At 41.8% G+C, this 24,360-nt stretch overlaps 1 protein-coding gene across 1 annotated transcript; it reads right to left on the bottom strand.

Annotated features, from left to right (window-relative positions):
• Positions 1 to 343: 343 nt before the first annotated feature.
• On the bottom strand, positions 344 to 23,770 carry SRD5A1 (steroid 5 alpha-reductase 1). Its single transcript, XM_054059772.1, has 5 exons — positions 23,402 to 23,770; positions 20,608 to 20,774; positions 13,890 to 13,991; positions 12,312 to 12,462; positions 344 to 9,413 (listed from the first exon to the last, which is right to left on the bottom strand). The coding sequence occupies exons 1-5, from the start codon at positions 23,740 to 23,742 to the stop codon at positions 9,347 to 9,349; spliced, it is 828 nt and encodes a 275-aa protein (XP_053915747.1). The 5' UTR covers positions 23,743 to 23,770; the 3' UTR covers positions 344 to 9,346.
• Between the last annotated feature and the right edge of the window lie 590 nt (positions 23,771 to 24,360).

Below are 24,360 nucleotides of genomic sequence, written 5' to 3'. Positions count from 1 at the left end.
GCTGAATTTAAAAATTCTCTCTGTGGGTTTCCTTCTTTCCCAGCTTGCTTAGCTGAGCACCATGATACCAGTTGAGACTCACTTTTATGGACTTCTGCAAGCAGCCCTTTTCAAAGTAGCAGTTACAGTGTATTACCCATTGGGGTTTGGAATGTCTACCTTCCAAAACACTGCATGATGGTTTCAGTTTAAGAAAACTACTTAAAGCAATTGACAAAAGACACTTGCCTACGCTACAAGTGCCATGTAATTGATTTATTTTGCAATTTTATAAAAAGAAATCTTTGTATTGGGTCTGTGTGGCAAGGTTTTGGGGGGGGGGGGGGGGGGCTGCAGGGGTGGCTTTTGTGAGAAGATGCCAGAAGCTTCCCCTGTGTCCGATAGAGCCAATGCCAGCTGGCTCCTGAAATGGATCCGCTGCTGGCCAAGGCTGAGCCCATCAGCAATGGTAGCAGCACTGCTGTGATTGCATAGTTAAGAAGAGGGGGGAAAAAATGCTGCACAACAGCATCTGGGAGACAGGAGTGAGGAGAGGTAACAGAAACAACTCTACAGACACCAAGGTGAAGGAGGAGGAGGAGGAGGAGTGAAAGCAGAGATTACTCTGCATCCCATGAAGGTTAATGGTGGAGCGGATATCCACCTGCAGCCCATGGAAGATCCCACACCAGAGCAGGTGGATGTTTGAAGGAGGCTGTGACCTCTTAGGAAGCCTGCACTGCAGCCACTATGGACCCTTGGAGAGAGGAGCCCGCGTTGGAGCAGGTTTGCTGGCAGGACTTGTGACCCCATGAGGGATCCATACTGGAGCAGTCTGTTCCTGAAGGACTGCACCCCATGAAAAGGACCCACGGCACAGTTCATGAAGAACTACAGCCCGTCGGGAGGATCACGCTGGAGAAGTTCATGGAGAACTGTCTCCTGTGGGAGGGGTTCGATGTGGGAGCAGGCGAAGAGTGCGAAGAGTCCTCCTGAGAAGGAAGGAGTGGCGGACAACGTATGATGAATTGACCAGAACTCCCAATCCCTGTCTCCCTGTGCTGGTGGTGCAGAGAAATGAAGTTGAGCCAGAGAAGAAGGAACGGATGGGGAGAAGGCAATTTGTTCTTATTTGTCATTACCCTACTCTGGCTTTTGATCAGCAATAAATTAAATTACTTTCCCCAAGTTAAGTCTGTTTTGCCTCTGACGGTAACTGGTGAGTAATCTCGCTGTCTTTATTTTGACCCACAAGCCCTTCATTGTATTTATTCTTCCCCTGTCTGGTTAAGGAGGAGGAGTGAGAGTGTCTTGGTGGGCACCTACTGTCCAGCCAGGGTCAACCCACTACAAACTTGCATAACATTTTCATAAACAGGAGCAAATAATGATTAATGAGAAAATTTGATAACAACAGGAGTTATGTGTTTTATTAGAAGTTTATATATTAGAGGAAGTTACAGCAGAGTAGCAAAGAGACTGAATATGGGAAAGAGAAAAATAGATACTTTAAAACAAGATTTTAAAGGACAGCGAATCAAGAAAGCAGGGAGTTGCAGGGACTAATTCACAAAGGAAGGAGAAATTGGAGGAAGAAACTCCAGCAACAGCCACGTGGTATCTAGTGAGGACACCAGACCTCAATGAGCAAAGGAAGTAAGAGGTTGAGAACTGAGAGAATCACATATCATGGATATGGCAGTTTTGAATGGAACCCCGCTTTATTATATCTAGTTTTATTAACATCCAAAACAACAAAAAAGTGAACTTAAAGAAAGAGGGAGTTAAAACCAAAATACTATACATACAAATCTACCTCAGTAGACTTGTCTAGTTAAAAAAGATAAACTCAGTTTCACAAGCATATTATTATCCTTGTCTGGTGAGGTTTGAGGGGTAAGAGGACGTGCTGTGTCCCAGCTGCTTCCATCCTGATCACACTAACAGCACAAATGGACCTCTTCAAAGGTATACTAAAGGTCTTCCACCTCAGCAGGCCAAACAGCACCCCAATTCAAAAATAGCTCTGAGAGATTTAAGTGTATCTTCTTGGAGACATTGCTGAGAACATGCTAGAAAGCAATGAGAAAGCTGTGCTCAATTCAACAAGCATGCCTTGGATAAGACGGGCAGCTGCCACGTGGTCCGTGACACCCTCCTTAAGACTGTAAGCCAGGGATCTAAAAATTATGTCCAGGAATAATGCTATAAGAAAACTTCTGAGGGAACACGTAGAGGAATTAAAGTATTAAGGCAGAAGAACCTTACCTAATTTATCTGCACCTAGAGACTATGTTTCAAGGAGGCTTTTGAGTATCTTCAAATGGGAATCTCTGGATGAACACAGGTTCAATGCACAACGCCAAGTTTTTTACCCTCACTATTTTAATGACTAATATGAAATAAACACGGTCCAAGTATTCAAATCTATTACCTTATCTCAATTTAAAATTAATAAAAAATATATCCTGTTCATCAACAGACTAGTTCTCTTTTTGCTCATGAAAAATATCCCAGCTCGTTTTTCTCTCAGAGCTGGTGTTTCTTGGTCATTTGGCTTTCATAAGATTAAGCTGCTGTATGGCATCTGCATAGCTGTTCTTTTTTTCTAAACTCCTTTTCCTACTACTTTGTTCTATCAGTAATGATCACATACTTCAATAGTTCATGCCAAATATTATGCTTAATCTATTAGTCTTCAGTTCTGAGGCCTAGTAAAATTTGCAAGGATTATTTCAAGTACCCTAAAGACCTTTTATCTTTGGTTATTGATGTCAGTTTATATTAATGACTTGACTTTAACAGCTGAACACTTTCAAAAGACTATTGGGGACTTTCAAGTCAGTTCTCCTGTTCTGATAGAGCAACCATTTTTCAAAGAAGCAGGCAGAGAATGAAAGAGGAAACATGTTTATCCTTGCAAAACATTTAAATCCTGCAAATCTACATTAGTAGACCCAGTTTCTGTTTCCGAGGCTCTCTTCCCAGTGCCATTTGCGTATTAGCAAAACCCTGGCTCTTCATGGCATCTGGCTCATGGTCTCCTGCAATAAACACAGTCAGAGCAGGGAAGCATAACTGGAAGCTGCTCTGTCTGTTCACCAGTACACCACTGTGGATTAAAAAGGCTGGATCCCAACCCAGCACCACAGCCAGCAGGACACAATAATAGCGAGTACTCAGAGCAGTTTATGCCAGCTCACATTAGACAGGCCTTTATTTAGTCTCGACAGTGCTGCATTAGGGTTGGGTTTGGTTTTGTTTTTTTGAACCCCAGCTAATGGATACGATCACACAGCTTTTTTTTTTTTTCCTGGTTTATATCTAAGTTTGTACTAATTTTCCCTTTCAATAGCCACAGAGAAAAGGAGTTCTCCCTCCCAGAACAGCCAGAACATGTGGATTTGCTATCAGCCCGTCTTCAGACACAGGTACCCATATCCTCTCAGAAGCTGGAGAGGTAGACAGACTTTTCCAAAAAAGAAACGGCAAATATTACAGAACAAGGACCAAAAGCATCAATGCAAGACTCTTGCTAGTCCACTGGTAACACACCATCTCTGGAGAGGTGTTAGACCAGATGTATCACTTCTTATATAGGTGCTATTCCATCCTTGTGAAAAAATAACCTGTTGCTTCCACCATACAATCATAGAATAGTTAGGGTTGGAAGAGACCTTAAAGATCATCTAGTTCCAACCCCCTGCCATAGGCAGGGACATCCCACTAGATCAGGCTATCCAAGGCCCCATCCAACCTGGCCTTGAACACCTCCAGGGATGGGGCATCCACAGCCTCCCTGGGCAACCTGTGCCAGTGCCTCACCACTATCACAGTGAAGAAATTCTTCATAAAGTCTAGCCTAAATCTGCCTGTCTCCAGTTTATGCCCATTGCCCCTTATCCTATCACTACAAGCGTTTGTAAACAGTCCCTCCCCAGCTTTCTTGTAGACCCCTTCAGGTACCGGAAGGCTGCCATAAGATCTCCCTGGAGCCTTCTCCAGGGTGAGCAACTCCAACTCTCTCAGCCTGTCCTCATATGGGAGGTGCTCCAGCCCTCTGACCATCCTTGTAGCCCTCCTCTGGACCTGTTCCAACAGCTCCATATCCCTCTTATGTTGAGGATTCCAGAACTGGACACAGTATTCCAGATGAGGTCTCACAAGAGAGGAATAGAGGGGCAGAATCACATCCCTCGACCTGCTGGCCAAGCTTCTTTTGATGCAGCCCAGGACACGTTTGGCCTTCTGGGCTACGAGTGCACATTGCCAGCTCATGTTGAGCTTCTCATCAACCAGCACCCTTCAAATCCTTCTCCACAGGGCTGCTCTCAAGCACATCATCTCCCATCATGTACTGAAAACAGGGATTGCACCAACCCAGGTGTAGGACCTTGCACTTGGTTTTGTTGAACCTCATGAGGCTCACACAGGCCCACTTCTCCAGTCTGTCCAGGTCCCTCTGGATGACATCCCATCCTTCCGGTGTGGCAACTACACCACTCAGCCTGGTGTCATCTGCAAGCTTGCTGAGGGTGCACTCAATCTTGCTGTCAATATCATTGATAAAGATAGTGAACAGCACCGGTCCCAGTACGGACCCCTGAGGGACACCCCTCGTCACAGATCTCCATCTGGACTTTGAGCCATTGACCACTACTCTTTGAATACAACCATCCAAACAGTTTCTTATCCACCTCACCATCCACCCATCAAATCCATCTCTCTCCAATTTAGAGAGAAGGATGTGTCGAAGACTTTACAGAAGTCCAAACAGATCACATCCATCAGTTTACCCATGTCCACTGCTGCGGTTACCCCATCACAGTTAGCCACCAAGTCGGTCAGACAGGACTTGCCCCTGGTGAAGCCATGCTGGCTGCCATTAATCATCTCCCTGTCCTCCATTTACTTTAGCATAGCTTCTAGGAGGAGCTGTTCCATGATCTTTCCAGGCACAGAGGAGAGGCTGACAGGTCGGTAGTTCCCAGGGTCATCCTTTCTAATCTTTTTAAAAATGGGCACAATCTTACCTTTCTTCCAGTCACCATCCACTCGTGCACAACAAAAATATAATTTATTTGTTTTGCTTTTAACACAAACAAACTAAGTATCAGCGAGACAGAGTTGTGCCACTCTCTCAGGTGCAAACCTTGTTTTAGGCTCATCCCTTCAGTTGTCTTGCAACAGGAATTTCCCACATTGCTTGCTCACGTACATTTTTGCGTGGACACACACATGCTGAGATATGTTATATCACTGCAAAAAGTGATGCAATTTTACACACAGGTCTATTTCCTCACAAAAGTGACAGATGTATGGGTGAAAGGCTGCCCCAACAAGTGTAACTGTTATTGGTAAAATTTAGTAGTATAGAACAGGCTGGGATATTTTCATACTAAAATAATTAATTTATTTAAATTTACAAACAGGTGTTAGAGCTGTTTTCCTAAACAGGCTGCAAAAAACTCTGTGGTAGGCATCCTGCTTAAAGAATACAATTTATATGACAAGTCATTTGTACATTATTTTCATTCCTCAAAAAGACAACAGGCTGTTAAACTGCAATTAAAACAGTTGGAACAGCATGTGCTACAGTTGTTCCAAACTAAGAGCTCACTATGATCTAGCAGCACAAGAACACAAATGAGTAGCCTCTGCTTCTATTAATCTTTGCTCTAACCACAAGTGTAGAACATCTCAGCTGCATTCTTTGTTTTACATAATTAAGAATGTATAACCTCAAATATTTATCTTGCCACTTTTAATAATTCCAGGTTTTTTGAGTGCATCTCATCAAGTTCACATCTGAATCTAGGTTATTCTAGTACAAACTTACTATTAGAGTTCTCAAGACCTCATTTAGGATAATGAAATTGCAGGTACAACAGCCTTGGTCAGCTTCCACAAGTTAGAGCAAGGATTACTAACAGAAAAAAGTATTCAAACAAGATACTGCAAATCATATTTTATTAGTAGCAGATACTTGGGAAAGATGTAGGCAGTCTGAATAGAAGCGTCTCCGTTAAAAATTGCTATGGATATTATACCCAATAGTAAGCATAGATGTTTTCTCCCTCTGGAATGGGCAAAACAGTTTATTTTCAGATTGTATAGTTCCAAGAAAAATTTAGTATCAAATATTTTCTAACAGAAAAATTCTAAGACTCTGAAAGGGGAAGGGAACATGACTGAAGTATGACCAAAAAACCAAAGAGATCTTGTTTAAACAGAATGCAATTCTAGCATTTGACCAAGTTGATCATATGCTTTTCACCAATGTAACTTGGTCTTGAAATGCAAGAGTCATAGAATCATTTAGGTTGGAAAAAGACCTTTAAGATCATCAAATCTAACTATAAATCTAACACTGCTGAGTCCACCACTAAACCATGTCCCTAAGCACCAGATCCACACATTTTTAAATACCTTCAGGGATGAGGACTCCACTTCTCTTAGCAGCCTGTTCTAATGCTCAACAACCCTTACATTGAAGCAATAGTTCCTAACATCTAACCTAAACCTCCCTGGCTCAAGCTGAGGCTCTTTCCTCTTGTTTTATTGCTTGTTAATTGGGAGAAGAGACCAACATCCACCTCGCTACAACCTCCCTTTGGGTAGTTGTAGAAAGGAGTAAAGTCTCTGCTCCGGCTCCTCTTCCACAGAGTAGCCCCTCTTCCCTCATCAGCTCCTCAAAGTCTTGTTGTCTAATGAATTGCCTCAAAGAAATTCCATACTTTACTTAAGTATGGTTCCAGCAGTACAATGAGAACATAACACAAAGGAAAAAAACCATTTTTCCTTCCTTTTTTTATAATCAAATTAACTAGAATTTCTAAATGCACTAGCATATTCACATCCCTTAGACCTTTTCCTTTTCTCTAAAAAGAGGAAGAGCATAGATAAGCTGGCAGAGCATCACGTTTCAAGATCCACATCCTGCTATAGGTAAAACAAGTTAACCTCATGTGAGCAAACCAGCTGAACTTTTAATCAAGATAAATATTTAGCAGCATAGAACTAGAGCAAAACTGAGGCATCAATGCAAGTGCTCTGTAAACTGTAATAAAGACTGACTAGAAAGCTACGGCTCTTCAATATAAGGAGACATACAGAGCAGTTTATTTCACTGTTCACTATTAAAAAAATATCTTTGCCTGTCCATAGAAGTTAAAAATGAGGTGGTACAATTGCAGTCTGAAGTGCTGCAGCCAGGTTTGTTTTTTTTTGTTTGGCTGCCTCATTAGTGATTTTAACAAATATCCCTAAAGATATAAGATATTAATTCACCATAAACTATGCAAGTATTTAAACATCTAGAGTAGATAGCACTCTGAGTCCTGTGTTTTTTCCCCCAATTTTTCCCAGATTTTGATAGCAGGATGATTTAGATACCAAGGTTTAAAAAACTGCTGGAAGGATGTGACAGGATTTAGAACTATCGTAATATGCAAGACTAGGTTTCTAAAATTTTCTTCAGAATATGCTTTAATTGATTCTACTTAACTTTTATTGTCTACTAACTCCACTTCAGCATCATCCTCCCCGTCATCCTCTCCTCAGGGAAATTCATGACTGAGTGTTCATCAAAACAGCTAGGATAAAGTGCTAAATTTACAGTGTGATAACAAAAGCAACAGGGGAAGCCTCAAATTTCCTGTAAAACACTAAGGAAAGAGATGTAAACACTAAAGAAACTATTAAACAATTTGAGAATCAAGCACTGACACTAGCGTCAAAGGAATGATTATTGCCTGACAGCAGTATCAGTTATCCAAGTAAACATTATGCAGAGCAACTGGCAGTCCAGTGGCTTGGCTGTAGGCAGGTTATCACAGCAGGACTACCTGTTTATCTCCCCTCCTTCAACTATCTCAGTCAGTAACTATAGAATTTTGTTACACTTACAGATACCACTGAATAAATCCTTAACGACAGCCAAGACTTCAGTGCAATAAGTACTACATAAACATGACAGGAAGCACAGGAGGAAGAAACAACTATTAAGCAGAAGCTCAGGACACAAAGCCCTGTTCCACTGTCCATTTCCTGAACGTACTTTTTTTAAACCTAAAATTTTAAAGGTATAGTTCATCACAGACATTACTTTGATTACAACAGCAGTGTAACTCAATAGCAAAGACAGGATTTCAAGATTTAGACAATACCATACTAAAAAACTCAGAAACTGCCCAATTATAATACCAATTTGGTTTGATTAACCCAACATAACCCAACAGATCCAGTGTAAACAGATAAGACACTTGGCAAAGAGTTTGATTTCTATTAATTCCAAAGTATGCTAGCAGAGTTTTGGGGTTTTATGGGAAATAATCTTGATTTTTTTGTTTGTTTAGGGTTTTTGCTTTCTTTGCTTTGCAACTATTATTATTATTTGATTGTTGGATTGGTTCTTGGACTGTTGGGGTTTTTTTTCAGCAATTCTAAGAATTTCTTAGACACATAAAGGGCACAGATGTGCCCGGAACTTAGAAGTCCATATGCTTGGGATACCATCATGTTTTGGAAACACTTCTGGAGTTCTTCAGTAAAAAACAATGTAGGGGGTATGAGACTGATATTAATAAAAGAAGCATTACTAAAAGATTCCAGATTTTTTGAAAACAAAAATCATCCAGACTTAATAGGAGAAGGAATACACTCACTTGCCACCCCCGCCCCAAACAGCACAGTAAGAGAATTTAAAAAAAAAATAAAACTTACTTTTTTTTGTAAAGTTAAAAAACATTGTTAACAGTGCTTGGCTGGCCTAAGTACTCCAAGTAAGGAATGCCTTTTAAAAATAGCATTGAGAGAAAACACATTGAATATTGAGATAATTTGAGAGGTAGATGACAATCTTGGTGTACTATTTGGGAAAGATAGCACTATAGCTCTTTATGTAAGTGGTATTAACTCTACAGTGTCCATATCTGCGTCACAGCACAAAGAGGGGGAAGAACACTGTATCTCACCTAAAAGCAACTCATCTAATATCTCTGGTCCGCATCATCAGTTTCCTGGAAATGCAGGTGGGAGGAAGAAAGGATTAAGTGGAAACAGCAGAAGCCTGCATAGGCAGAAAAGGAAGCATCAGAACTCCTGTACAATACTTCCCGTGATGTGAATTCAGATGCATTGCCTCATGTATTTATGATGGTGCTCCACTGTTGGAAAAGCATTCAGTTCCTATTCTGCACACTCATCAGATTCTGGGTATTCATCAAGAGGAAAAGCAGAGGTAATAGCAGCACTGATACAAAGGCTTTGTCACAGTGATGAGAGCATGTTGTTAAACTGCCAACACCTGTAAAATGTCAGCTGTTACAATAAGTAGCTACTTAAAAAAGAGCATTAGAAGCACAGCTCAGTAAATAAATGGGATCACAATTTTTCTGTCCTTTGGGTAATCTTCAAATTTCTCAAGGTACCATCTGAAAAAGAAAGACAAAAACCAGATGGGGATTGAGTCTCCAAAATATTGTCAAGGAAATTAATTATACAATTCCTTTAATTTAATCCATATATTTTCTGGCTACAAACCAGAAAAATATCTCTTGAACCTACTCTCATCTAGATAGAGAGCTGCCATTTACCACACTCATCCTAAAGACATCTATCCACCAACTACAATGAAACCAAGTTACTGCCGCCAGCAATGGGAAAAAAAAAAAAAATCAAACAGATGCATTAAGAGCAACCAGGGGAGGAACAGCCTGTTGTTGCAAAACGCATGTTGTTATGCATCCTGAGTATTTGCGTTTTAGAAGAGGTGGGAAGGTGGGCGGGGAAGGAAATATAAACATTCATGGGGGCAGCATGCCAAGTTGTATAATGGCTTCACATGGAAGCAAGGGCTACTTTACATACCAGAACAACAGCCCTGCTCAGGACAGAAACATCTTTAGTTCTAGTCAGGACTTGGATAATCACACTGAATGTTACAAACATACTAGCCTTACTGCTAATCCCTCTTGAAGACTATCCCTATTTTCAAATCCAGACAATTTTAGGAGAATAAATGCATAGCACTACCAAATGTTATTTGTCTGGCCACCTTAAGTAACAAACTTTCACTCCCATTTTCAAATATTTATTCTTCTGCTTCTGTAAAATAAAAAAAAAAAAGCATTAACTTCATCTGGGCTCCTCCAAGGTGCAGGTGTTCATATTATCAATAGCTATGATAATATGCTATTATAAGATCAAAGGTGGAATAAGTAGAGAACAAAACATGCAACGCATGATAACCTGCAGCTGTGGAACACCAGCATTGCACTATTTATCCTTTTCATTTATTCTAAGTTTTTCAAACTAAAGACTACACCAAAATATTTCTTCACTTAAATGAATTTGCTATTTTTTAGTTGTGTTTTTTTTTCCTGTACCCGTCTTTCATTTTTACGCACTTCTCCTTCAGCATAGATTACATCCTTCAACCCTTAGCTTTTCAGAACGTTCTGCAAGTCAAGAGCTCTGAACGAGGGCTGTCAAGGCTTAAGACAGACAAAAATCAACCATGGACTTTGAGCCTGAAGAATGTATTACACAAGGGGAGACTGAGAAACCTAGCACTGCTTAGACTAGCAAGGAAGAGACTAAGGGGCTCTGTTATTGCTGCCTACAGGTATTGGAAGGGAAATTATTTAAGACAAATGTGAAAACCTATGAATGAAAGACAAGTTTCACAGCTGGAATGCAATAGCCCCAAGCAAAAGTGCAGGCCAGGGACTGACTGGCTAGATAGCAGCTCTGCACAAAAGGACATAGGTGGCCCCGTGGACAAGTAGAACATGAGTCAGTAATGGATCCCTGTAATGATGAAAGCTAACTACATACTGCCCTGTTTTACCAATCATAGCGTCATCAAGTCAACGGAAGTGCTTAATCTCCAGTATTCAGCAGTATCTGCATTATTGTCTCCAGTTTCTGGCTTCCTGTGCAACAGAGATGTCCACAAACTGGAGAGGAATGCAGCAGATGGTCATTAAGACAACTTCATAGCTGCATGTAAGAGCAGTTGAGGGAAGTAGGCTTGTTCAACTTGGAAAAGAAGTTAAGAGGCAGATATAATTGCAGTCTTCCTCTACCTACAGCGATATTAGAGAGAAGACAGACAGACTTTTCCTGAAGGTGCAAGTGGACAAGTGGCAGGGGATAAAAGTTTAAATATGGAAAATTCCAAATGAATGTAAGGGAAAAAACCTTCTTCCCTGTGAGAACATGAAAAAATCTTTTGCCAGCGATGTGCTGAAGCCTCCACCCTTAAAGACACTCAGAACTCAACTGGATGAGGCTCTGGGCAACCAGGTATAGCCTTGCAGTTAGCCCTGTTTTGAGCAGGTCAGACCAGATGACTGGACAACCTCCAGATACTCCTTCCAACCCAAAACATTCCAAGGCTCTGCTCAGTAATAGCAAGTGGTAAAACAAGGAAAGATGGTCACAGGTGACAGGCTTGGAAGGTTTAGGTTGGATAGTAGGAAAAACTTCTTTACTGGGAGTGCAATACAGACCTGGAACACTGTACAAACAAGGTGCAGGAAAACCTCCTTTTCTGGAGGCTTTCAAGACTCCACTAGACACAGTCACAGGTGCAGACTGTTGGCAATGGCAATTTCTTCAATCTATTTGCTCTGTCAACTCATGTTTATTTCCTCTTATGCCACCAAGCTTTGGAACCAAAGCAGGAATGTGAAAATAACCAAAATAAGATTAAGGTGTTTAAGTTCTTTTAAACATGCTATTCCTTAAAGAGAATTCCTCCAGGAAACAACTCTTCTGAAATTTTCCTTCTGTTACCATGAAAGCCACATTATGCATACAGTACCTTAGCAGTCAGATTGTTTAATGACAGAGCAGAAACTATTAAACATCATCTACCAGAATTGTTTTCTTACTGTCTGTACATTTGATTATAGACAATATGATATACACTTGACTATAACGTGTGCCCGTTACAGAAGACTTTAGTGACTTACAAGATTAATATCATAGAAACAAGTTGGACCTGCAAGGGAAAGTATATGATCCATTAAGACAACTTTCGCAAAGTCGACTATCATCTTTATAGACTCTGGATGAACTATGTTCATTTATACGTTACTTTGACCACCTCCTTGTACACTGAGTGTCTTCATGCTCAGTACTAACTCACTGAAATTCTGCCGTGCTTAATACTACTCAGACTATTCTCTGTCATATTCTCCACTGCAGTAGCAGTCTTTCACAAGACTTGCTCTGCAACATCCTTATGGCATGAGGCATAATTTGTGAAACAGAAATGAAGTGTGGCATAAAGACAACAGAAATTATAAGATATAAATACTTACTGGTGGTGTTGTTTTGCCCTTGAACCCAAGATGAAAAGCGTACACAATGCAAACGAAAGGCTTTCAATGGTGCAGCAAGCAAGGGCAAACCCAAACCATTCCAGGATCTCTCCAAAAAAGTTGGCTCCACTGACATACTCAAACATCCCTCCTGAAAGCAGGACAGAGATATTTGAAAAGCACCTAAATCAAAGATATTTTTAATGCTGTCTTTTACTGTAAGTCAAATAAAACCTATAGCACTAATGTCTCTATACAACTTTTAAAGGCAGTGTTTTTCAGTTCAAGCTGGATCAAGAATCACTTCAGACTTTATTACGAGACAGACTTTATCCAAGTCCATTTCTCCTCTTTAAATCATGAAAGAAAACCAGATGAGAAATGAGTTCATGCCTCTGTAAATCATTACTTAATGATGATATCAAGCTGGCTCTTTGATCATAAACTAAACCTTCTTTAAAATATGTAAAAATAGAAAATATGCTCTCCCCTAAAAGTCCTAGAACATAATTTCAGAGTTACTTAGTATACAATGTTTAATTTCTTAAAGTACTTCAGAAAAAGTTAATTATGAATATCATTATTACTATGAATTAAAGTTCAAAATTTATCCTCCAGCTAAAAATATGTTGCCCTTTTGTGCCCGTACCCTGTCAGGGCTACTGCTTCAGCCCTGACACTCCGTGAAAGACATAATTGGCAGTCTGTGTTAAATACATGCAACTGGCTGTAAACCACAAACAACCAGTACTCACTTGCTGGGAATTTTTTTATAAAGATAAGAACTTTCACCCTAATTCCAATGTTAGTGATAACATCTCACTACATGCTTTACCAGTGGGACTACACACATCTGTTCCAAGTGTAATAAAGGACATATTTTAACTTTGCTGATTCTTGTAAAAGTTGTAAAGTACTGTTACATTTTTACAAATTTAAAAAAATATAGCCAAAGTTGGTCAAGGAATTCCCAGACTTGCACGCGCTGTGCAATATCACGAAACAGATGCCTTAGGATACTTGGCTTGGGTGGGGGTAGGAAGGAAATAAGCTCCCCACACTATTAAATCACTTCTTGGGGTAAACAAACTGCTATTTCTAGTTTCATCTTTTATCATAGAGTGCTAGCTACACCAAAAATGCACCAGACTTTAGGAGGTCACATCTACATGGGATCATTTTAGGTTGGAAGGGACCTTTTGAGATCATGCCGTCCAATCCCAACCAATTCAAGCAGGGTCAACTAGAGCAGGTTGACCAAGATCAAGTCCAGTCCAGTTTGGAGCATGACTGCAGACAAAAATTCCATCAGCTCTGAGCAACCTGTTGCAGTGTTTGACAACCCTCACAGAAAAACATGTGTTCAGATGTAATCTCACATGTTAGAGATTTGTGCCCACTGCCTCTAGTCCTGTCACTGCGTATCACTGAGAAGAGCCTCACTTCACCTTCTTTATTCCCTCCCATCACATATTCATACGCATCGATAAGATCCCTCCCGAGACTAAGCAGTCCCAGCTCTCTGCACGTGAGAGATGCTTCTTCTGCTATATAAATTTCTGTAACATTTTTACTCACCTCTTGGTATCTTGTAACCAGTTTCCCCAGGTTTTCTCAGATTTCTGAGAATATGATCAGAATGTATATTGATTGCCATGCCAATTAGCCACCCTAAAATACCTGAAAAGAAATATTTAAAATACTGTCTTTAATACACTGAGCCAAAGCACTTGTTCAGAAAATCAGGTACAGTCAAAGATCACGTATTAGGCATATTATCCTCAAAGTACCAGCAGCATAAGTAGTATAAAGCAATTGTGGTGACATTCTGCACAATCCCAGTCTTACAATGAGCTCTTTGGTCAGAAGAGCTCACAGTAATCAACAGAGGTCTAATTAGAAATAGTACTCTAAGTATGAACTTTATTCTTATGTTGCTAGACTTCTATAAAGGTAGGTATGTACATATATACACAGATAGAATGTATGTATTCCCCTAACTTCGACATAGAAAACCAAATGGACTAAAATTTTAAACACCAAAATACCTACTCTCATTCCTGACAGAGGGATATATCTCAGTCTTTTTTGTTGTTGTTTTTTTTTTTTTACTGACAATACAAGAGAGTTTTCACAGCAGACTTCTGTACAATAAAAAGAATAATAAAATTATGAATGGATTCACACACCATTTATTCCTGTCATTTGGCAGAATGGTTTTACCATTCATACCATGCTTTTCTAGAAGCCGAGACTGTCACATTCTGCATCCTTTTGTCCTGCTGCCATAATTGCATTGGGTAACTCAAAAGGAGTCACATAATGGAATCATAGAATGTTTTGGGTTGGAAGGGACCTTAAAGACCATCTAGTTCCAACCCCCCTGCCATGGGCAGGGACATCTCCCACTAGGATCAGGCTGCCCAAGGTCCCATCAAACCTGGCCTTGAACACGTCCAGGGAAGGGTCATCCAAAATTCCCTGGGCAACCTGTGCCAGTGTCTCATCACCCGCATAGTGAATAAATTCTTCCTCATGTCTTCTCTTAAGTATCACATGATAGGACAAGAGGAAATGGCCTCAAGTTATGCCAGGGAAGGTTTAGATTGGTTATTAAGAGAAATTTCTTTACCAAAAGAGTGGTCGAGCATTGGAACAGCTGCCCAGGGAAGTGGAGTCTCCTTCCCTGGAGGTGTTCAAAAAGCATGTAGATGTGGTACTTTGGGACATGGTTTAGTCGTCACAGTGGTGTTGGGCTGGAAGTTGGACTGGAGTTCTTTTCAAGCCTTAATGATTCTAAGATATTTTCGTTTAAAAGCAGCATTTCTTGTTACCAGGAGTAGACAAGATTGGCGTTTGAGGGTAGATCCAGTGTATTGTTTTGAATTCACCTCCAAAGTTATCGATTTTTATTTAAACTACCAAAAAAATGCCAATGATGTGCTTCTAGAGCACAATCGCTTCACAGGCCAGATAAAGAGAGCTTCACCTTTTTTGTGCCCATAACTTAAACCTTTCAAAAGGTTCTCATTCAGTACTGGAAAGTCTAGCAGAACGACCATCTCAGCAAAACCACTAAGTGGATATCCAGATATCTAAGGCTATGTTGCAAGACTAGTAGGTTGTCAGACTAATTTACCAAGACCTAGGCTACATTTGAAAGTGAAGCTACAGATGTAAGCAGATCTCGTCTCTCAAAGAAGCTGTTAGATGGGAAGCATTCATCTCTGTGTCCCTGGGGTCTACATTTACCTAAATAATCTAGCTGTCTGCTTCTACATGGATTAGGAAATGACTACTCTGCAGAGAAATTGAGGTTCATGCGTGAAAGTTCTTTCCATATTCAACTATAGAAATAAAGTGTTTGATTAGCATGTTACAATCTGCTTACATTACCAAACTAGTGGCAGAATTTATTCCTGTGAAAAAGCATGTTTAAGATTTTGTTCCTACAGCACAAGTGCAGCAAATTTCAATCAGCAAAGCATGTAGATGCCATACCTAAAGCACCTTTTGTAGCAAAATCTTACTGTAATGTTTTCACATATATATATTCAATGCAATTACATCATCATGAAATAGATTAGCTCAACATAATTAGGAATTCACAGATTAATTCATATTGACAACATTCACAACTATAGAGTAAATAATTCAAATGGTGTTGAATTCTACTTTTAGTAAGCTAGACAGTTTTATTTTTTTTTTCCTTCAAAACAGATCTCTGCAGAGAACCTTGAAGCTCTACTGCATCCAGAAATAAACAGTCTGCTTCTCTTAGCATTAGCAATTATGTACCAGTTTGCTACTTGCCAAAGAAGATTGAGAGTACCCTGGAAAACAAGGAGTGTTATTGATAGATAAGCATGATTTTCTTAACAAGCACACAGACTAATTTGATGTAAGTGTAAAAAATATTTCTACTAATTCACCTCAGCACCAGCATGAGGAAAAATCTATATTAAAAATTAGTAGCACTTCTAGAAAGATTGCTGAATTTCTTTCAGGAGAAGAAATCAGAGACCCTTTGATTTCTCCAAAATGCCATCACATTTGACTCTGTGCATTTTTACTACTCTTACTTGAAAACTACCACATGTCAGAAGGAAGCAATCAAATTTCTCTTCATGGACCGCAAGCCGATGAATGTAGGCTCTTTTCACAGCACTCCCCTGATATGCAGATCCACTGAAGTGCTGCATAATCACGTTCCCTGGACCTATATTCTATGGGCATTACACTTCACTGTCCTCATTCTCAGATTTTCATCATGGCTGAATCCTAGTACGGCACTCTACAAAGCCAAGAGCTGTGTATGTACCATGATCTGCGTGACTTATCTTCCACCTGAGGCAAACAAATATGTAAACAGGAAGGGAGCCACAGCATACTCCAGCAGATTCTCAGAATCACAGGATGCACCATGTAACTTACATCACATCACACAAACTATTAAACTCAAGAGGCCTTTTTGCTTCATCAGGATAAAGCTAGAGATTAAGGCCTGGGTTCATACTAGGAAGCTCATACTATTGTCCTTGCTCAGGGACAGTAACCAGGTCTCTATTACCAAATGACCTAATGCAACAGAAGAGCACGTTTATGTTGTTGCACCAGCACCCTCTTCACCCTCACCCATATAGAATCTCATGCAAAAAGACCTACTCCTGTTCTGCAGGCTATTTCAGGGTGACAGTATGGTAACTGCTGTGTGGCTCATGTCCCCACTTTGAATTTCGTGGTGCTTGACAGAAACAGCAGGAGGCTAGTTTCTACTGTTGTGCTAAAAGCAGCGGGTAGACACTTCAGGTGAACCAGTTCCTCACCTTAGATTGTGGTTAGTCTTACCAAGGTGGCACAAGAACATCTGGAGCATCCAGATGCCTATAGGTATTAGAAGAGACACTGACTAACCCACATACCTTGGTCATAAGACCATATCCAGATATGGACAATGCCTATGCTCTCTATGTCTGTTCTGTGTTGAAAGCAGAGATGGCACGTGTGTTTGGTTGCATGACTGCCACAAAAAGCCTCACGCAAGAGACTAAGCACTGGGGTTCTGTCACCTGCATCTTTAAAGTTACAGGTACTGCTCTGCTTTGCGGAGCTGCTGTGAAGAAAAGTGCTTTAACACATAGAAGGGTAGGCCATGGACATTAGGAAGAAGTAGTTGAAAAGGGGATTAAAGGAGTAAGAAAAGAAATATGACGTACTGCAAAGGGTTTGATGACATTAAAGCCAGCAAAGGAAATAAAGAATATCTAGCTATAAGTACAGATAGATTAGGAAAGAACACAAAGGTAAAACAGGTGCATATACCCCTGTTTGTAGCATTCACTATTTCAGACATGCTTAAAGCTTAAGCTGAAAGATTATGAAGTTGTTCCCACACTGGTTTGCAAGGTCATGATTTTATCAAGTGTTGTACTGCATTTGAAGCTGAACATCTCCATTTCCTCTGAAAAGAGAGGAGTTCATGGCTCTGAACTAAACCAACACACAGTACAGAGAAACCATCAGGGAACCACATCAAATCTGTTTTGCTTCTCCAAGTAGATATAAGCCGGTGTAGATATAAGCTATTGTTTTCCCACAAGTAACTCCTAAACATCTGAAAATAGCCAGTAAATCTTTATACTAAGACCCAACAGACAGAGAACACAAGAAGCTTGAAGCCCCCCACCATGATGGTTAATCAGCCTCATTTCTCCAAATTTCTGTCTTCACCACAAGTTTCTCTCATTTCAGCTTCCAGCTACTGAAGCCTCTCTGGCTGCTACTTGTAGAAATTCTCCCATTTCTTTTCTACATGTAACTTCAGACAGACTGAAGAAATATCTTGTTAGCAAACATGCTTCCTTGCTATTGTTATTTTCTAATCTTCTACTCAATTTTTCTTTTTTAGTAATTATAAATAGTCACATTTCAGTGACAGTTCAGGAAGTATTCAGTGTACGATACAGCACATCTGCATTTGAGTTGACCAAAGCTACAAGTGTGAACTCCAGATACCTGAAGTACCTAGCTGGGATGAATACCAAATAATTATAAATATTCACTGTGTTCCAATTATGTTGACATGCACTACAAAACAAAAGCAAGAAAGCCCCAAAAATATTCTAGTTACAAGAACAAAAGAAAGTCTTAGGTTGGGCTGTTTCACAGCCATGCCAAATTTCACCTAAAGATTAATAGTAATAATAGTCTCAAAAAAGTCAGAGTGACACTTAAAATGGTAGCTATGTGTTTCAGGAATCCCCACCTTATTACTTTCCAAGGTAACTTTAGAAGGTAATATTTTGACTTACAACAGTCATGAAAGCAACACATCTCTTACGATTAACAGTAATGGAAATAAATATCTATATAAACATATATTCCAAACTGCTCCTATTTGGGAAAAAAAACTCAACAAACAAACCAACAAAAAAATCCCAAAAGAAATACCCAAAAAAACAACCAGAACTATTTCACCCACAAAAGCGTTCGTAACTAAAGGCAGATAAACCTGTTATCATTCATACATTAACATCTTTAAGAAATCCTTGAAACTAAAAACAAAGCCCAAGGGAATCTGAGGAACAGTCTTGGACTTTTTTTAAAGATCTTTCAGTAAGGAGGAACTGATTCATGGCTCCTGACTCATTTGTTTACAGCACTGTATTGAGTTATCTTTTGTTTAAGTTACTGAACTAGGACACCAGAAAAATCTGACATTGCATCAGTGTCTTCAGCAGTTTTGATCAGCTGATCTTCAAATCAGGTTTTTGTTGGATCCAAGTCTAAGGATACTGGAGCTTCAATAGTACCAATAGAATTTCAAGTATATCCAAGTGCCTGCACCCACCAAATTCATTCCCCTTGTACTCCATCAAGATAATCTATTTTTATTTCCATTTCATCAATCCTATAGTCATGATAGCATTTAGCACAGTGGTCCTCTGCTGTCATCCACAATAATAGCAGAGTAAAGAAAAACTCAAGCCTTTTATAGCAAGAATAAGAAGTAGTCTGCAAGAAACTAACTTGCTCTGGCTCCAGAACAACAACGGTACTGGACCAGATCAAGGATTCACACAGCCCAGTATTCTGTCTTTGACTGACAAGGCAAAATATTCTGGCTTATCTTTATATCAAAAAGATCTTTCTGTAAAGACTTCCTTGGAAAATGACACTATCACAGAATCACAAGGTTGGAAAGGACCCTTTGTATCATCAAGTCCAACCATTCCTAACACTCCCTAAACCATGTCCCTCAGCACTTCATCCACCCGTTCCTTAAACACCTCCAGGGAAGGAGACTCGACCACCTCCCTGGGCAGCCTGTTCCAGTGCCCAATGACTCTTACTGTGAAGAATTTTTTTCTGATATCCAACCTGAACCTCCCCTGACAGAGCTTCAGGCCATTCCCTCTTGTCCTGTCCTCTGTCACTTGGGAGAAGAGCCCAGCTCCCTCCTCTCCACAACCTCCTTTCAGGTAGTTGTAGAGAGTAATAAGGTCTCCCCTCAGCCTCCTCTTCTCCAGGCTAAACAACCCCAGCTCTCTCAGCAGGCAAAAGATACCTATACAACAAAACAAGGAAAACCTAATACTTGGTCACTAAATATCTTGGCTATTTAATCATAAACATGGCTTCACGTATAAACGTAAGCTCACTTCCTGATCGGAATGAATGATCATTCTCTCTACCTCAGTCCTCATGGGCCGGTTTTGTACTTCTTTGACAAAATCCACTCCTATTACAAAGGTGGGTGGGTTGGTGCACATATGTGCATGCATGTGTAATTACCCCAACATCAAGGACTTTAGTCATTATAAGTCGTACCTTTGTTTTTAGCAGCAACCCTTACTGGATTTTTACTTCATGAATTTGTTCACTTGTGTTTGACCACATATAAACCTTTAGTACCTACGACATCAAGAAACATGGGATTCAATTTTATCTACACATTATGTGAAAAATCCGCTTTGTTTCTTCTAAACTTGCACACTGCTAGTTCTCTTTAAGGTCTCAAGTTCCTAGATTGAAATAAAATACACAGCCCATATTTACTTTGGTATTACACAATAAAGATGAGTCAGCTCATCTGGCAGCACTGATGTTGTGTGAAGGAGTGTAAATTCACAGCTGTAAAATGAAAAAGGTTAAAAGGCTTCCAGCTACAGCAAACAAGAGAATGAACCATGAGAAAAGTTATAAAATGGGATTGAAGATACTATAATAAAAAATACGAGGCTGTGAAGACAAAGGAAAACTACACCTAACGGTCTCATAACATGCTTTAACTCACCTGTAATGAAACATGGATCTCTTAACCAGCCTGAAGGGTATTTTGCATAGTTGCTTAAGCTTCGGCCTTGCAAGTATCCATTGTAAGCACAGAACAGAAACGCTAACACAAAAGTGAAAAACGGTGTTGGTTTTCCTGCCCGAATCAGAAGAGGAAATATGAGCGCCCTATAGCAAACAAGGAGAGAAAAAAAACAATGCATTAGCATTAAAGATATGTTTGATGTCCAAAACTGTAATTCACAGCCCATATTATTCTGCTCATCACCCCTCAGAAGAGTCTTTGATCCCAGTCAAGAAGGATAGTTATACTTGTTCTAACACCTAAATTTTAATTTTGTTGCCTAATTGGAGCTACAAGATAGCCCACTCTCCTCTTACGACAGAGATTTTGAACTCTTAGTCCAAGTCAGTTACTTTGACGAGAGCCATAAAGGTAACTGATGTTAAACACAGCATATTTTTGTCCTCTTTTGTTCCTAAATCCTCAGTAATACCATCAAGGCTTCTGAAATGAGCTAGGTCACGCAACACCTACAACAAACCCACCAGCACCTCCAGAAGTTAGAATCAATCTCCTTGAAATGAACCTCACTGAGCTCAGTTTCATCCTTGCCTTAAGAGTTAATTAAAACCATTAATTGCTTTGCCTTGACAATTGTGGTCTAACTTACAACACCTGCTGAAGACATGACAAATCCATCACTACCCTCCCATTTGTGAGAGAAATCTTGATTGTTTTTCCCCAGGGATTACCTGAGTATACAAACAAGCTCCAAACAAGCAAAGCAGGTGAATGTGTGTTCTGCCCTATGTAATTAGCCAACACCCAATCACCTATCAATTTAGTTACAACATATAATGATATAGAAGTGGGATTATTGAAGGCTGATCCTTCTTCCCATGTTTTCCAGCTCCTCAAGGACTACTGCTTCAAATTACTTTTTCCAGAGGAAGCAAAATCATAACTACATTCAAGAAGGCATGACAAATTCATTGAGTATTTAAAGCCTGCTACATTACAAAAAGCATAACTCAGTAACAGGTCTCTTCCAATGTATGTTCACATAAGTTTCAGTCCCTCAGTACAGCAACAGCAATAAGCACCTGGAAAAAAAAAACTGCAGCACAGCTCAGCTTTCCATACAAATCTTTGCCTCAGGTTTCTAGCTCTTCCCAGGCATCAAGGACAAGTTAAAGATCTCATGCCAAATCTAATCTCTTTACTCCTTAGAACAGAAAAAAGGCAATAAAGACACACTACTGGGTTTACAAAGACAGTCAGCTACCAGGCCAACTGTACTTTGCATCTCTCTCAACCACAAGGATGTAAAATGCTTTCAGTCAAAACCAACAGCCTCCCAAAATAAACACTGAAAATCAACTGTGTCAGCCACACACTAGGCTTAACACTAGCCTGACGAATCTCCCTGCTGAGTTAATGTACCAGCAGAATTACTTGTGGAGTACTGCCAGTAACTACAGTCAACGACTTGAAGGGAACAACGAAGTTTCATCAGAGATCTATCTGAGCTGCCTTCTGCTGAGTAGCTCTACAAAATACCCAAATACCATTGACTACACAGCAACATGAGGCTTTCAGCCTCAGTTTTGCCAGTATTTTAATGAACAATTGAATACTCTGAGCTGGAATACGACATGCAAAGGCTTAATTGGAATATAGCTACTCTTTCACAATGCTAGAACTACTTTATTTCAGCATCCAGAGCTGAACCTTCCTTGTCGGAACTCAGGGTCATCAAGACTATCTGGTCAAGCGACTGCTTAAACAGGGGTTATCAGGAGAGCTTCAGCTGCACCCTGAGAGAGTGCTCAACACCCCACTTCTATGCTGCTCCCTAAAGGTGCCATGGCACTCCACCACACACTAGCAAAGCAAAGCAGCAGGCACCACCACGATTACTTGTTTGGCTCATGTTAAAACAGACAATACCTTAATGTAATGAAGCAGAAGAGACCTTAGCAATTACTATGTTAAATAATTAAAACCAATTAGAATCATAGAGTCAAAGAATGGTTTCATTTAAAAGGCACCTTAAAGATTATTTAATTCCAACCCCCATGCCACGGGCAGGGACATCCCACTAGACCAGCCTGCTCAAAGCCCTATCTAAACTGGCCTTAAACACCTCCAGGGATTGGGCATCCACAACTTCCCTGGCAACCTATTCCTCTAAATGTCTACTCCAAATCTGCCCCTCTCCAGTTTATACCCACTGCCCCTCGTCCTATCACTACAAGCCTTGGTAAACAGTCCCTCCTCAGCTTTCTTATAGTCTTCTTCAGGTACCAGAAGGTCGCTATAAGGTCTCCTCAGAGCCTTCTCTTCTCCAGGCTGCACAAGCCCAACTCTCTCACTCTCTGAGCCTGTCCTCGTATGGGAAGTGCTCCAGCCCTCTGATCATCCTTGTAGCCCTTCTCTGGGCTCGTTCCAACAGTTCCATATCCCTCTTATGTTGATGATTCCACAACTGGACACAGCACGCCAGATGAGGTCTCACAAGAGAGGAACAGAGGGGCAGAATCCCCTTCCTCGCCCTGCTGGCCACGCTGCTTTTGAGGCAGCCCAAAATAGGGTTGGTTTCTGGGCTGCAAGCGCATCGAATCATAGAATATTTTGGGTTGAAAGAGACCGTTACAGTCCATCGAGTTCCAACCCCCCTGCCACGGACAATTCCCAGCAGCGCCTCAGTCCCTGCAGCCAGAGCACAGCAGCCGAGCGTTCGCCGACAGGACCGGCCCCACCCCGCCCCTCCAGCCCCCCCCGGCAGCACCTGTGCGCGTAGTGCAGGAGGAAGCAGCCCAGCAGCAGCCTGTTGGCCCAGGCGGCCAGCGCGTCCCCGCCGCAGGCACAGAGCCAGAGCGGGACAAGGAGCGAGGGCAGCTCCTGCAGCGCCCAGGCGGGGCGGGCGGGCAGCAGCCAGCCGAACCGCCGCGACGAGTAGCGCCCGTAAGGCATGGGGATGAAGTGCAGCAGCAGCGCGGAGACGGCACCCAGCGCCACCAGCCCATAGGAGAACAACTCCAGCAGGCGCTGCTCCTGCGGGCCCGCCGCCCACTGCCACAGGCCGCACGCGGCCCCACCGGCATCACCATCGCCACTGCCGCCCCCCATCCCGCAGCGCGGACGCAGCCCCGTCGCGCCACACCACCTCCATTCATCGCCCGGGACGGGATACGCCCCCCCCTCCACGGGCCAATCAGCGCGGGGCGGCGCGCGCGAACACGCCCCCTCGGCACGCGACGGGGGGCGTGGCCGCCGTGGGCTGCGAGAGGAGCTAGGGGCGGGCGTTCAGGCGGGGCCACGCCCCCCTCTCCTCGCAGACCAGTCAGCGCTGGGGAGGGGTCAGCCCCGCCCTCCTCACGCGCTGCTGGGCGTGGCCTCCGCCCTCCCAGGACGCCGCGGACCAATCAGTGCAGGGGACGCTGTCCACCCCGTCCGCTCCACGCGATGATGGGCGTGGCCACCGCGGTCTGGCGGACCAATCAGCGCTAGGGGACCGCGGCCCCGGCATCTCCTATGCAGGCAGCGCTGGGCGTGGCCTCCGCAGGCTGAGGGGGCTCTCGGGGACGCAAGTTCTTTCAGTGGCCACGCCCCCTCTCCTCGGCGGACCAATCAGCGCTGGGGGCGTCGCCCCCACACACGCTCCCTCCACGCGCCGGTGGGCAGGGCCACCGCGGGCAGGCGCGGCGCGAAAGGCGGAAGTTCCTTCCGGAGCCACGCCAATCAGCG

Source organism: Cuculus canorus, chromosome 2 (genome assembly GCF_017976375.1).
Source record: "Cuculus canorus isolate bCucCan1 chromosome 2, bCucCan1.pri, whole genome shotgun sequence".
In the NCBI taxonomy this organism is placed as follows: Eukaryota; Metazoa; Chordata; class Aves; order Cuculiformes; family Cuculidae; genus Cuculus; species Cuculus canorus.
Note: the sequence above shows the minus strand (reverse complement) of the source record. Positions and strands in the feature narration are given on the sequence as shown.

Coding starts and splice junctions, on each gene's coding strand:
- SRD5A1 (XM_054059772.1), bottom strand. CDS start 23,742: ATGGGGGGCGGCAGTGGCGATGGTGATGCCGGTGGGGCCGCGTGCGGC. Junction 13,992..20,607: donor AGATCCATGTTTCATTACAG/GTGAGTTAAAGC, acceptor ATTTCTTTTCAG/GTATTTTAGGGTGGCTAATT. Junction 12,463..13,889: donor TGGTTACAAGATACCAAGAG/GTGAGTAAAAAT, acceptor TCCTGCTTTCAG/GAGGGATGTTTGAGTATGTC.